The sequence below is a fragment of the Phoenix dactylifera genome, chromosome 4 (genome assembly GCF_009389715.1).
Source record: "Phoenix dactylifera cultivar Barhee BC4 chromosome 4, palm_55x_up_171113_PBpolish2nd_filt_p, whole genome shotgun sequence".
Lineage (NCBI taxonomy): Eukaryota > Viridiplantae > Streptophyta > Magnoliopsida > Arecales > Arecaceae > Phoenix > Phoenix dactylifera.
In genome coordinates, this window is record NC_052395.1 from 7,226,423 (window position 1) to 7,242,023 (window position 15,601).

A 15,601-nucleotide genomic window follows, 5' to 3' on the forward strand; every position below is an offset into this window, starting at 1 on the left:
TTAAGGTTGAAGACCAGACTACCCACATTTATTGAGAGATATACCTGCGGAAGACATATTGAATGCGTTCTTCAATCACGTGAAATAATAGCGGCTGGATCTTTCCTTTCTTGCTTCTCACAAAAGATAGCCATCAATGGAGCAAGCTATCAACCATATGGAGAGGAGAGGGGGACCTAGCCTTTATATAGAAAACATAAGGGAGCCTTCCCATTAAAGGCTTCAAAATCCTAATGGGTTTTCTGGCCTACATACCAAAATTACCACAATACATAGGACTTAATCCTATACATCCAAGATGCACAAAAGCCCATAAAACAAAATGATCATACATCATATTGGGCTAACCATAGTACCATTATGAGCCATACATCTAACCCGTTTTATAAAAAAAAATAGGCAATCAATGGAAGCCCATATTTTGAAATTATTCTAACATTCTTCCACTTGGGCGAACACGGATTGCCATATTAATTTTAAAATTTTGTTTTGAAAACGACTCTCGGGTTAGACTACATAGGTGGCCACACATATAGCTCAAATGATAATCACCTCGGATACATGATCCGGTCCAATAAGAACATCAACATCGAACGTGGAAGTCATTACACCATTCAATCGATGTAAGACCACTCCACAGCTACAAATGCTAACATTCTTATCGTCATGAATCCCCATCCTCCAACCAATGTGACAGTATGTAGCATGAACTTAGCACCAAAATATGATCAAAAGGTGTGCTAATTCACATCGGTCCACATAAATGCTTCAAAATGAAGCCACATGTCTCAAAAGAGACTCACATCATGTCTTTATGCATTATATCTCGAGATTAAAATGATATCATAATAAAAGACATAGGTGAAATGCATGCTCAAATATAATTATAAGTTCTGTGCACAAAATACAAAATTATAAATAAAGAGATAAATATTATTATTATTGGAAGAGGCTATACCCGAAGCATATGGGTTGCCTACATATCCCATAAAAGGGAATCAAGCCAAAATGTAGTTCTTTTACATAATTAACTCCCACTAACAAAAAAATCAAAAGTTTCCACAATGCCCATATTAGCAATATGTGTCTTAAAGATTTTTGGTGCGATTTTTTTAGTCAATGGTTCTACAATCATTACCTCCGTATTTATATGCTCTATTTTTGCCTGCCCTTCTTTAACTTTATCTCTGCCACCAAGTACTTGATGTCTATATGCTTGGAGCCACCAAAACTCTTGTTATTCTTTGAAAATAACACTGCTGCACTATTGTCACAATAAATAATAATTGGTCTCGAGATGGAATCAACAACTTTCAGTCCCGAAATAAAATTTCTCAACCAAATGGCTTGGACCATAGCTTCATAATATACCACAAATTCAGCCTGCATAGTAGAAGAAGCCACTAGAGTTTGCTTAACGCTTTTCCAAGAAATAGCACCACCAGCCATCATAATAACATAACTTGAAGTTGACTTCAGATCATCTTGACATCCTACAAAATCAGAATCTAAGTAGCCTACCACCTCAAGATGACCTGTACGCTGAAAGGTAAGCATGTAACCTTCAGTCTTTTTCAAATATCTCATAACTTTCGTAGCTACTTTCCAATATTCTTGTCCTGGATTCGATTGAAATTTATTAAGGACACTCACTGCATAGGCTATATCTGGTCTAGTGCAAACTTGAGCATACATCAGGCTCCCTACAACACTTGCATACGGTTTGTTCTTCAAAGATTTTCTTTCAAGTTCATTTTTTGGACACTGGGCTTTGCTAATATGGGCATTGTGGAAACCTTTGATGTTTTTGATAATATGTTTTTAAGATACATATTGCTAATATAGGCATTGTGGAAATCTTTGATGTTTTTGGTTAGTGGGAGTTATTTATGTAAAAGAACTACGTTTTGGCTTGATCCCCTTTACGGGGTACGTAGGCAACCCATATGCTTCGGGTACAACCTCTTTCAATAATAATAATATTTATCTCTCCATTTATAATTTTGTATTTTGTGCACAAAAATTATAATTATATTTGAGTATGCATTTCACATATGTCTTTTATTATGATATCATTTTGATCTCGAGATATAATGTATAAAGACATGATGTGAGTCTCTTTTGAGACATGTGGCTTCTTTTTGAAGCATTTATGAGGACCGATGTGAATTAGCACACCTTTTGATCACATTTTGGTGCTAAGTTCATACTACATACTACCACATTGGTTGGAGGATGGGGATCCATGTCGATAAGGATGTTAGCATTTATAGCTGTGGAGTGGTCTTACATCGATTAAATGGTGTAACGACTTTCATGTTCGATGTTGATGTTCTTGTTGGATCGGATCATGTATCCAAGGTGATTATCATTTGAGCTATATGTGTGGCCACCTATGTAGTCTAACCCGAGAGTTGTTTTCAAAATAAAGTTTTTTAAATTAATATGGCAATCCGTGTTCGTCCAAGTGGGAGAATGTTAGAATATATTTAAAATATGAGCTTCCACTGATTGCGTATTTTTGTTTTATAAAACGGGTTAGACGTATGGCTCATAATGGTACTATGGTTAAGCCCAATATGATGCGTAATTATTTTGTTTTATGGGCTTTGGTGCACTTTGGATGTATAGGATTGAGTCCTATTTATTGTGGTAATTTTGGTATGTAGGCCAGAAAACCCAATTAGGGTTTTGGAGCCTTTAATGGGAAGGCTCCCTTATGTTTCCTATATAAAGGTTAGGACTCCCTCTCCTCTCCATATGGTTGATAGCTTGCCCCATTGACGACTATCTTTTGTGAGGAGCAAGGAAGGAAAGATTCAGCCGCTATTATTCCAGGTGATTGAAGAACGTATTCAATATGTCTTCCGCAGGTATATCTCTCAAACTTGAATACACTATTGTTGTGATTCTAAATTTTGCGATCAAAGGGAACAGTGGCGTCGCGGTGCCTTAGGGATAAGTTATTGTTGATCATAAATAATAACATGCTCCGCTGCGCCATGAGGATAAGTTATTGTTGATCATAAATAATAACATGCTAAGATTTAGAATCACAACAATAGTGTATTCAAGTTTAAGAGATATACATGCGGAAGACATATTAAATACGTTCTTCAATCACCTAGAATAATAGCGGCTGGATCTTCCCTTCCTTGCTCTTCACAAAAGATAGCCGTCAATGGGGCAAGCTATCAACCATATAGAGAGGAGAGGGACCTAGCCTTTATATAGGAAACATAAGGGAGCCTTCCCATTAAAGGCTCCAAAATCCTAATTGGGTTTTCTAGCCTACATACCAAAATTACCACAATAAATATGACTCAATCCTATATATCCAAGGTGCACCAAAGCCCATAAAACAAAATGATCACGCATTATATTGGGCTTAACAATAGTACCATTATGAGCCATACATCTCACCTGTTTTATAAAATAAAAATACGCAATCAGTGGAAGCTTATATCTTAAAAATATTCTAACATTCTCCCACTTGGGCGAGCACGGATTGCATAAGGGAAAAGCTGACTGTATGTTTGTTTGCTTAAAACTTCTTCAGTTGTAGGTCATGCTGCTGTGAGGAGCTTTATTTGATCATAAATGCTGCTCAACTATTCAAGACTTTTGATGTTGCAGGGATCTTTCTTACAACTCCTTTACAGGATCCAATGCACTGTCTACATGTCAGCAAGGCAATGTGTAAGGATTTTCAGATTTGCTCTTTCTCTCTCTCTCTCTCCCTCTTATGATCTATGAGTTGGTGATTTTGTTTCTTCTTACTCTTAGAACTCTCATTCTCTTTCTCGTAGGAATCTGGTTTCTAGTTATTTATCAGCAAACAGTTATTCGTAAGCTTCTTATAGCATTGTCACTTCTTTCTTGAATTGTTGCCAATTCCAATTAACTTGATTTTTTAAGTTTCAAAACTATGCCTAACATTATTTTTTTTAATTTTGTCTTATAGGATAGCATCATGATTAAGGAGGAACCTCCCTTGTTCTGGAAAAGCTGAAAGTGAGTAATTTGCAAAAGAATTTCCACTCTCTGAAAGTTTTGAAGCTTTTGTCTCATATCATGAGGGTGTTCTAATTTTACTTTAGAAAAACCATATTGACAATTAAATATATTTGCAGACTACAACTTGTTTATAAATTGTGGTGGTAGCAACGTGACTATTGGTGGCAATGAATATGAAGAGGATACCACTCATCTAGGTTCATCAATATATGCTGAATCTAATAGTGGAAAGTGGGCTTATAGCAGTACGGGAGGCTTTGTAGGAAATAAGGAGGCAAAATACATTGCTATAAATTCATCAATATTGAACATGGCAAATCCGGAATTGTACATGACTGCTAGGCTTAGTCCTCTGTCCCTTAAATACTATGGTCTCTGCTTACAAAAGAGATATTATACAGTGAAGCTTCATTTTGCTGAGGTTATGTTCACAGATGACCAAACATATTCCAGTGTTGGAGAGCGCTTCTTTGATGTATCAATTCAGGTGACTGTTTTCACCATCGCATATCTTACATCAATTCGTCACATTTCTCATGTTTTATCTGCGGCATTGACTGCTTTAAGTATTACATTTATTGATTTTTATGCATATCCTATTATGACAAGATTAAGATTTTTTTTTTTTCTGATATTTCTCTCTAAGCCTTTATATATATTAATGTGTTGCTAGTAGTTAGAGTATATAATAGTAACTTATATGTTTCATTGTGGAGGGTGCGACTACTTTTAATGTTGCATTCATTGAATTACATGCATGTGCACATAAGTATGTACTTATGCACATACAATTTTTATGCCAACATTGAAAATATAAGCCAAATCTATTCATTTTTATTTTCTTTGACTTTTTACATAGACTTTTTTCTACGTATCTCTTATTTATCAACAAAGAGCACATAGAAATAATACTTCTTGCATGGATAAAACTATAAATTTATGCAGGGACAAAAGGTTTTGCAAGACTTTAATATTGCAAAAGAAGCAAATGGGACTGGAAAGGAAATAATCAAGTCCTTTACTACCATTGTACATGGTACTTTGGAAATTCACTTGCAATGGCTTGGGAAAGGCACAAATTCCATTCCATGGAGAGGTGTATATGGACCTCTCATATCAGCCATTTCAGTGACACCAAGTAAGTTTTCAAAGCACTATCCTCTCATTTCCTTATGCATTATTCATAACGATGACGTAAAATAATTTCAAATTTGCAGATTTCAAGCCTGATAAAAGCAAGTTATCTGGAGCTTTTCTGGGCATTGCTGCTGCTTCTTGTACTGGGATCGTGCTGACAATAACATTAATATGGTCTTTCTTCAGAAGGAAAAACAATGAAAACAATGGTATGATCAATTGTTTAACCGAAATATGTTTAGGAAAAATGGAGCTCGAATTTTCCAAAGATGATCTATCTTTTTGAAGATGCCATGTATCATATACCGAACATCCTAATGCTTGAATATGAAAAAAGAACAACAGTTTTAAAGAGTTTTTGGCCAATTGGTTGAATTTGTTCTTGTGAGATCATCAATCTGCACTGCCATTATTAGTTAGCATATGCACTCTATGCAGATGATTATGATATCCTATACATGTTAGGGCTGATGACCTTGTTTGCCACAAATTCAATGTCAGATTAATATCTCATTTATGAAACGTAAATCAAGGTCGTAAATGTTGTTTGCTTTATCATTGCATTTTGTAAAATGTTTTTTGAAGGTTATTCATCGTTCATTCTTATCTTATATATAATAATTTTAAAGAAAAATTACAAGATGTATGCATTCAGGCCTCAGAGGATTAGAGTTGCAGACAGGTTACTTCACTTTAAAACAGATTAAAATAGCCACCAAGAACTTTGATCCTGAAAATAAGATAGGTGAAGGTGGCTTTGGTCCAGTCTACAAGGTATGCACAAAGCATTTTTAAATTAAGGCTTTTATATCTTGCCCTTGGTTGAACTCTTGTATCTTTTTCTCAGTTTAAGTGATATTCTGCGTATGAAATCCTAGATCTTATCCTTAGGTAGAATTTTGATCCTTTTATAATTTGCATGTCTCAGGGGGTGCTGCCAGATGGTTCTGTAATTGCTGTGAAGCAGCTTTCTTCCAAGTCTAAACAAGGGAACCATGAATTCATTAATGAGATAGGCATGATATCTGCCTTGCAGCACCCAAATCTTGTTAAGCTTTTTGGGTTTTGTATTGAAGGAAATCAATTATTGCTAATATATGAATACATGGAAAATAATAGTCTTGCTCGTGCTCTATTTGGTAAGTGCTTCCATTGTACTAAATATCTTTTTCAAAATTTTGCACTCAGTGATTTCTTCTCTCTCTCTCTCTCTCTCTCTCTCTCTGTGTGTGTGTGTGTGTGTGTGTGTGTTTGTGTGTGTGTGCTCTGACCAATTGTTTATGCCTTGTGGATGACAAAAAAATTTATAATGTTTACAGGTCCTGAAAGACATCAGCTGAAACTGGACTGGCGAACAAGGCATAAGATTTGTCTAGGAATAGCAAGAGGTTTGGCATTTCTGCATGAGGAATCAAGGATAAAGATCATTCACCGAGACATCAAGGCCACAAATATTCTGCTTGACAAAGACCTCAGTGCTAAAATATCTGATTTTGGTTTGGCTAGACTTGATGAAGAAGAGAACACTCACATCAACACCAGGATAGCTGGAACTGTGTAAGTAGAAATTATTGCTTTGAGGAAGTGATTCTTTTTCTCTAGTTATGCTTTTCTCAAATGTATTGACCAGACAATAAAATATAATTAAGGGTAGTTCGTCAGGATTCTAGAATAACATAATAAATTAGAGTATTCCAAATCATGTAGGACACTATAAAATTCTGAAAGATAGGAGTCAAGAGTATGAACTTCTAATGTTAGCATATTATACAACAGTTGAGAAATGAAAAATATGCAATGCCAGATTATATTTAGTATCAAACATACAGAATGCTAATTTTCTGTTTTTGTAATGCATGCTAACATCTTCTAGGCTAATCTTCTTGTCTATCTAGAAAATATAATTTATTTTTTTTAATTATATTTGCCTGACAATGGCTCCTAAAGAATGCATGAGTCCTTGATTGTTTATTATTGAAAGTATGATTTACAATATTCTACACTTTCTTCCCTAGAGAGCTTCTTTATATACTTTATGAAAAACCTACTCGTGCAGAGGATATATGGCTCCCGAATATGTAATGAGGGGTTACTTGACAGACAAAGCTGATGTCTACAGCTTTGGAGTTGTCACGTTGGAGATTGTCAGTGGAATGAGCAACACTAGTTATGGACCGAAGGACTTTGTATATCTTCTTGATTGGGTAAGTGAAAATTGTAGAATCTCACATGATCACGAATTTTACTTGACATACTCATTAAGTGAAGGATTATACCATATATCTTTTATAATAAAACAAAAAGGTGACAAACACTCGCACAAACAGAGAGAAAGAGAGTTAGGTTAGAATATTTATGAGAATATTTAGCCTCAAATGTTTCCTTGTGAAAATCAGTGATAAACCTCTCAGAATCAAAATCCATATCATTGATCATGATTTACATTATATAAAACGCTTGGAGGCAAAAAAAAATTATGCATTTTTAGATAGTTTCCCTGTGCATCAAATAAAAATGGATGATTTTAATGATGACATAGCACATTTTGGTTTGATATATATTTTAAAGACATCCAAACCAGCTAAAATTTGGTTTGTATATATTTAGGTCAAGATCAATGGTTTAGATTTATAAATTATGCAGCCTATAATATTATTTTTCTTATTAGGTTTATTTCTACTGTCATTTTGTTCAAGTTCGATGCATGGAAAAAAGACCTTCAAAATAAATTATGTTTATTCTCTAGATACTTTACACAATGTAGATCATAATCAATGGTGTGGACTTTGATTTTGAGAAGTCCTTCATTGATTTTTGCCGGGAAGTATATAAGGCCAAATATTCTCAGAAGAATTATTCTAGAAGGGTATCTACTCTTTTCAAATCCAAAATTAATAATATGGCATGCCAATCGAAGATCGGCACCATTGATCATGATCGATCCTAGTAAGATAGTTTAGCAATCAAAAATCATGTATTATAGTAGCTTCTAATCTATGCATTAAGTGGGTACAAAAATGAAGAGTGAAAATGATGTAAGACCTTGTTTAGCTGGAATCTGAGCATTAAAATCTATTAATTTTCAATTATATAAGTTGTAGCATGTGTAAATTATGATAAATAAGTTGAATTTCCAATTTAAATGCTTCATCATCTATTTGAGCATACTTATATAATGGAAATTATTTGTTTTTGTATCCCGTTGATGCACAGGTTGCAAAAGTGCCAAAACATATAATATTTGGCTTCTAAGAGGTTTTTGTAGTATAGATCATGATAAATGATATGAATTTTCAATTTGAATAATTTATTATAGTTTTGCACTTGAGAGAGTAGATGCATTCTCCTCTCGAGAGAAGCATTATATGTATTCATGCAAGTATGCATACATACAGACATGCATGTGCACACACAAAGTTCACGTATATCTTGAACAAGGATGTAGCTATTATATGTCAGGAATCAGGATGTTCTTGCTAGAGCCAGTTTCACAACTCTGCGAGTTCTCAGAAAAAGTTAATTAAATAAAAATAGACTTTATAACAATCAAGTTATGCATATATTTATGTATATATACATATGTGCTTATAAGACATGCACACATGCATATGCACATCCCTTAAACAAAGATATAGCATATTAATTGCCAAGATTTTCTTGCTCGAGCCAATTTCATTACTTTGCTAGCTGTCAAGAAAAGTTAATTAAATTGTACCCAAAAAAAAAAAGAAAAGTTAATTAAATAAGAATATTTATTATAATCAGGTTCAATTTACATCAACTTTCTCACTTAAATAAACTATGTCGTGTTCTTACTTACCATTATTATAGATGAATCTGGTGATAACATCCATTCCATGTGTACATCATCCGCAGGCCTATATTTCACCAGAGCAGGGAAGCCTGCTTGAACTAGTTGACCCCAACCTCGGTTCAAACTACTTCAAGGAAGAGGCGTTGCGGATGCTGTCCATCGCCCTCGTATGCACCAACCCATCTCCAGCTCTCAGGCCCACAATGTCCGCTGTGGTAAGCATGCTAAAAGGGAAAACGCCGGTGAGTTTCCCCGAAGTGAAGCGCTCAATCGACAAAACTGAGGATTCGAGATTCAAATCCTTAGAGAGAATGTGCCGTGAGAGCCAATCAAAGAGCATTGTAATGGATGGACCATTGATCGATACCTCGATATCTACCCTAAGTGGTAAAGAAAGCGCTCCACCTCCCTCAGCAAGCAAGAGCAAAGAGATATTACAAGCAGGCACTTCTCAAAACTGAGCAAAGAGACGTGTATACGGAGCAACTCTTTTTGTAGTCGGTTCTGTGAATAGATCAAGCACACATACACCAATCTTTTCATCCACATCTATTGTACTTAAGAACAAAGCGAGTGAAGCTCAAAATAAAGTGTTTTAAGTTCTTAAATATTATTTCTAGCTTCACCATGCCTATGCTTCTTTTCAAACTACCAATCGATCCATTGGGAAGGCAGGAAGGAGGATAAAAGATGAAAGAACTTACGGTAGGCAATTAGTGCTTGGCTCAGGCAGTTGCGCACAGCTTGGGGGCGAATCAGCTGGAACTGGGTCACGTGGGCCTTGAGGCACACGCACACTGGCCATCAGGCTCCCGAAGGGAGTGCCGTCATTCTTCTCGGCGACCAGAGCGGCTCCGCTGCGCAGGGCCGGCTTAACCCTTAGGCGACTGAGACGGTCGCCTAAAGCTCCGGCCCAAAAAAAGCCCACCATAGGAAAGGCCTCAAAGATAAAATAGAAAGGAAAAAAAAGTCCTCCTTAGTGAGTTTGCCTCAAGTTGGCCCACTGCAGAAAGGCCTCAAAGACAAAACAGAAAGAAAAAAAACTTCTCTTAGTAAGTTCGTCTAAGGCTTTCAAATGTATTGAGCTGTTCCTACCGCTGCAGCACATGAAAGATGGAGTGTAGCTACTACCATTGCAGCTGGAGAAGGGTGCGAGGCACAGAACGAGCAGCATCATGACCACATCACAGGCATCGACGGCACCCACTGCCGTCGCATGCTCCGCAACGAGAAAAAGGAGAAAGAGAAGGGAGAGGAAGAGCTGGGATTTAGAACAAGTTGAGGCCATCTCGAGGTAGGTTTTATTCAGGGTTGGTTCAGGTTTGGGGACGTGGTGGTGCTTAAATAAGAAGGCATGCATGCACGTAGAGAGAAAGAGGAGATAGGGAGATTTGGTTGATAGCGGTTAGGTGTTTATTGGTCGGTATGACCGTGACGGGACAGGCACAGCAGCAAACCCAGAGTAATTAATGAGGAAGTTGAGGGGGCTCGGTGATGATGAAACTGGTGCATGCCCGAGCTTTCAATTTTCCGCAATGCCAACCTCCCAAAATGTTAAACGTCAGAATACCCGTGGATTATCCGGAGTACTTGGATTTCATAAAAACTGGCTTTTATCCACTATTCATGCAGCCTATTTGAACCAAAATTTTTGTATTATCCAACTAATGTTTCACACACGAGATGGACGAGTTTTGATTTATACAAGTCTCTGTAAAACACCAAAGAGCACACAAGATCCTTCAAAACCTCTGTTAATTAGGACAGTATATAATTGACAAGTCCAAAAGACATTATAAACTAGTTCCTGTTTGATCCATCATCATCCTTAAGATCAAAGATATTAAAACACCGTATTTACTATTTTTAAATGCTAGGTCCTCTTTGACAGACATTGGGAAAATCACCTTCTTGACAAGGCACATGAAGTTTTCAGCGGGTGGGATTGTCGCAGCAGAAAAACATCTAATCCACCATAATAGATTTGGGGACGCCATTAATCCCTCTAGAAAAGTTTTGAATGAATCCCTCTAGCAATTCGCACAAGCCTATGATCCAAGTAATGTGCAATGCTGGAGAGCAGGAGGGTCGAGTAAATAGAAATGTATGCATATCTTTCTCGAACATTTTTACTTCGGCAGGAAACAGAGGCCTCTGCGACTTCTCTTTTTCTTCATGCTCCTCCAAACAGATCTCATTTTTGACAACCATGATGTCAAAATCTTATGAAAAACTTTTTGTTTTGCAGAAATATGTTTGTTTTTAACTCATCTTGCAATTACGCTCTGTTCCAGCTTCTCCAAACAAGAACATTTTCGATTTAATCTGGGTTGCAGCCTTCCAGGTTTGAGTACAAGAGTCACCTTGGCAAGCAGTAAACAGAAGCATAATTACTGCATGAAAATAGACAGTTCTGATGTATTGCTTGCAACCATAAACTTCGGAATCTGAGCCTGCAAGCATCTCAGCCATAGCATGCTATAACTTTCATATTCAAATTTGATGCCACTAATATTTAAAGGAGTAATATGTTTTCCTTCGCTTTCACCCAAAAAAGAGTTTTAAGACTGTTCACCAAATCCAATTCTAAGATTATTTCTATCTTATTAACAACAAAAGGGATGAGACCCAAAAAATCCAAAATCAATTTTAAATCCACCATCAGAGACAAGAAACAGGCAAAGAAATAAACTTCTGCTGAAACACAAATTCGCATATGAGGTAATCGAATACTTCTTGTTCATTAGAGGCTGTAAATTTACCAAAGAACTAGACTGTATAGGCTGCTACTGTTATGTGAAACTGCAAGTACCTATAGTGGATCAGCTAGCCATTACTATACAAGGCTTAATGGAGATTTGAGGAGAATCTAGGAAACTTTTCCAGAAAGTTGACAAAATAATTAAAATTACACCGACCAGATATTATGTATATGCAGGAAACCATCAAAAGGATCCAATACCGATCATCTAGGCAGCAAGGAGTCAGGATCTTCAATGTGCAGTTAAAGCATGAAGAAGAAAATGAGAACTTCACTTTTATATCAGAAACTTCCGTACCTTTTAATACGCAAATGATCAAGCCATGTTCTCTCTCACAAACATTAGTGTCCTTTTCTTCAATAAAATGTGCTTTTTCTTGAGAAAAAGATTAGGCCAGAAGACCAAACCATCTTTCATTAAGAGACTGGAATTTACAACTCCAAATCCTGCCCTAAGGCAGGTAAAAGAGGGAAAAAGCCTCTGAGACATCAGTATGTAGACAACTATTCCATCCTTGAACTCATTGGCCTCTTGCCTTTATCAGCTTGACTTATAGATGGCACCACAAGATGGAAATCTCTGTATCTCTTTCTTACGTTTCTGTTATGCACAGCTTTTAATGCTCCTGCATTTATTAGATGCAGTAATGTTAGTCGGTTTACAGTTATGGCAAGTTAGACTGGTTTTGGCATATACAGCATCATACTTCATGCATCTAATAGATGTGGTATTAATATTTTATTCTTACACTTGTGATAACCAAGAGGATCCACCAAAACTATGCACGCTAGGCTTTAACCTCATTAATAGATGATAAACTTCAATCTCATTCGAGTCCTTCTAGACCTAATCAACAATCAAAAGCCATGGACATCGAGATGGCTACCAGAGTTTCATGCAAAACAAAACTTCAATGGGGGCTTTTTTGGCATCTGAAGGTATTCGTTACCCACAAAGGGATTTCATTTAAGACAACCCTGAAGACATAGTTACAGCACTCAAAGCATTGCCCATCATCATAAATGACACCATTTTGATGATTTTTCTCCTTGTGTTGACAAAAAATGAATCTTATATTACATTTACAATAATCCTACAAGGATTTTTTAAAGCCCCTCAAGGATTTATACACCAACTTAGGGGGAAAAAATACCTACAAGGCTTTCCTTAAAGCCCCTCAAGGAATAACTGTCTACCTAATTCAGTCAGGCATCCATTTGATGAATACTTTAAATTTAGAGGAGACTAGAGACTCTTGATATCTTAGTTTTATTGGTCGCCTACTCGTTAACTGTAATTTTTCTGGTTTCCCATCAAATGTTTATTTAGGCCATCCAAATTCCGTTCTTCAAATCTCTATTCTGATCCATTTAGAATTGTTTGTTTTGTGTTACAACACAGTCAAGGTTTCCATCTCAGCTGACATCCCTACCGAGTTCTTGGTTTGTATCAATACCGGACAACCCCCAATATGATATGTATGAAATTCTTGGTTCTAGTCTGATATAAACCGATAAAATCCAAGATATCAGTGGATACAATTTTATTCCTATCAATCGATATTTTTCAACTAGTTTCTTTTTTCAAAAATAAAGTTTTTAATTAATAAATCTTGAAATTAATGCTCAAATATAGTTGATAATCTCCGATCAACTATACCAGCTGAGATACTCATTCTAATATATCAGCCAAGATCTCAAAAAATCTTGGTTTCCTTCAAATTTACCCACTTACCACGTCGAACAAGATAAACTGAAATCTCGGTTCATCTCAGTCCTTGTCGTGATTCATCTCCACCTGCCAACTATGGAAACTTACTTATGAATCTAACTCTTCTGAATAAACCATCGGCTCATAGAGCTACTAGCTTCAATACAGACCCCGAAAATACCAATAATACTAGCAATCCTTCCTATCATATTGGATGACCAGAGGTGGAACCCAAGCTAAAGGAACCATACCCAAACAGGGACGCTCTGCAAGTGGTCTTTGCGGACATCCAATCCTCTTTTCCATTTTCTTAGGATGAGAACCCAACAACCAATAAGTCAAGCTCTACCTTGGAGCACTTTGGAGCCATTTTCCCCCAGCAGAAATTGAAACAGAAAATAGCCATTCATTTTGGAAATGATCTCAAGAGCTCCTCTTGGTAATCACTGCTCTTTGGGCAATAAACCCTTCCTACTTCCTTGGCCATATGTTTGAATAATACAGTTCTGCCCCTAGCTGTTGTTACATTTGGCATGAGAGACATTTGGATAACCATAAAGGCTATTGGTGGAATCGATGTGAAGTTTTTTGATTTATATGGTCCATTTCAGCTAACTTTCACATGAAATTTTTCAATTTTATACTTTCTGCACGGAAAGCAGAAAAAAATGACTTCTGTCTACCAAGTGAAGCTTGAAACCATACATCCGCATACTCACTGACCAAAATATTAGAACATATAATACCTTGATAAGCAACCAAAAGGTGATGGTAAGGCTTTCGAGCGATCCACTGGGCTCCATTTGGTTGCAGTGGCAAATAGATGCACTCTCTATCAGCATTTTGCAGTCAAACTCGAAAAACTATGAGCAATTCGACCTAGGCATGGTGACTCTCAAGAAAAATTCTGGAAAGAACTCTATAAACAGGATTTCAATAGAAGAGGACAGCTTGTGACAATTCCAAATCATTTTATCATGGCTATTCAAATGATGATTTGTGTATTTTTCTTTTCTTCACATGCGCCAAGATTCAATGGTTCTATTCTATTAATTATCACAGTTCCTCTTCAAACCGCTAAATCAAGGAAATAAATTGAAAAAAGAACAACAGGCTCGGATCAAATAAGCCCTTCTACTGGGGGTACTTTCAATCGAAGACTCATAATTGACCCCGATTCACCAATCTTTGCCAAGACTCCTAACATTGTAAAACAACTCTAAACTTCGATCGGATAAGAGCACCATCAACTTCCATTGCGTCCACAAAATGATAGAGCAAAACACGAGATTTAGAAATCAAAGCACACACATATCCGAGGTAAAGAAAAGTAGATCCGGGAGAGCGAGAGAGAGAGAGAGAGAGAGAGAGAGGAAGTCGGTGTCACAACACAACAAGTAGTACAAGTGAATCGGAGGATATGAAAAGAAATTTAAGGGGAAGGCGTTCAAATCAAGCGGACTGGTTCGCAAGAGAAGACCTGGTGGGGAAGCCGCCAGGCCTCGGCGGATCCGAAGCACATGTCGTCGAGGGCGTCACTGCGGCACCACCGGCAGCGCCTGGAGCTCCGCTGGCACTCGCTCCTCGACGCCATCTCCCGGCACTCGGGGATCGCCCCGGAGCCGCTCTCGTTCTTGGCCGTGGCTACGTGGAGGAGCAGCATGAGGAGGAGGAGCAAAAGCCCAGGCCAAGATCTGGCCATCATCGGGGGAAAAGTGGTTGGGCGATCGGTCAAGCGGGCGGCAGCTATTATTAGTCCATCTCTAATGCCTTCCTGGACCTGGAGGAATATGTTCGAAACCCGATGGTTCCGGTGGGATGTAGCAGATCAGCTCTGGGATTATCCGCACTTCATTGGCTCAGTCACAAGCTCAGCTCAAGCTAAACACAAAGCCCAAGCGGGATGTATTAATTATTATACATCGAGCTGAACCTAACAACGCAACCTATAAAACGTTCTGATTTCCAATGCCGTGTCTTGCTTAATCTGGACAACATAAAATTCAGAGGCCCTTGAATGACATGATAGGACCTCCCGGTACAATCATGAAAGAATCCTCAACTCAAATAAACGAAAACCACAAAGACATGAACCTGTTTCATGAAGTACATCAATATTCACATCTGCTTTAGTCCAGACAGACGTGTGCAAACTACTCTA

General features: G+C 37.3%; 1 protein-coding gene and 1 long non-coding RNA gene across 2 annotated transcripts; one reads left to right on the plus strand and one right to left on the minus strand.

Moving 5' to 3' along the window:
- The first annotated feature begins 2,235 nt into the window (after positions 1-2,235).
- On the plus strand, positions 2,236-9,576 carry LOC103695888 (probable LRR receptor-like serine/threonine-protein kinase At1g53440). Its single transcript, XM_039125235.1, has 12 exons — positions 2,236-2,361; positions 3,637-3,699; positions 3,787-3,848; positions 3,983-4,014; positions 4,134-4,504; positions 4,963-5,155; positions 5,235-5,363; positions 5,810-5,928; positions 6,083-6,293; positions 6,474-6,711; positions 7,211-7,358; positions 9,031-9,576. The coding sequence occupies exons 1-12, from the start codon at positions 2,236-2,238 to the stop codon at positions 9,427-9,429; spliced, it is 2,091 nt and encodes a 696-aa protein (XP_038981163.1). The 3' UTR covers positions 9,430-9,576.
- Positions 9,577-11,980: 2,404 nt separating this feature from the next.
- LOC120110445 lies at positions 11,981-15,169 on the minus strand. Its single transcript, XR_005511418.1, has 2 exons — positions 14,921-15,169; positions 11,981-12,355 (listed from the first exon to the last, which is right to left on the minus strand). It is a non-coding gene; the product is annotated as an uncharacterized LOC120110445 (long non-coding RNA).
- Positions 15,170-15,601: the final 432 nt, after the last annotated feature.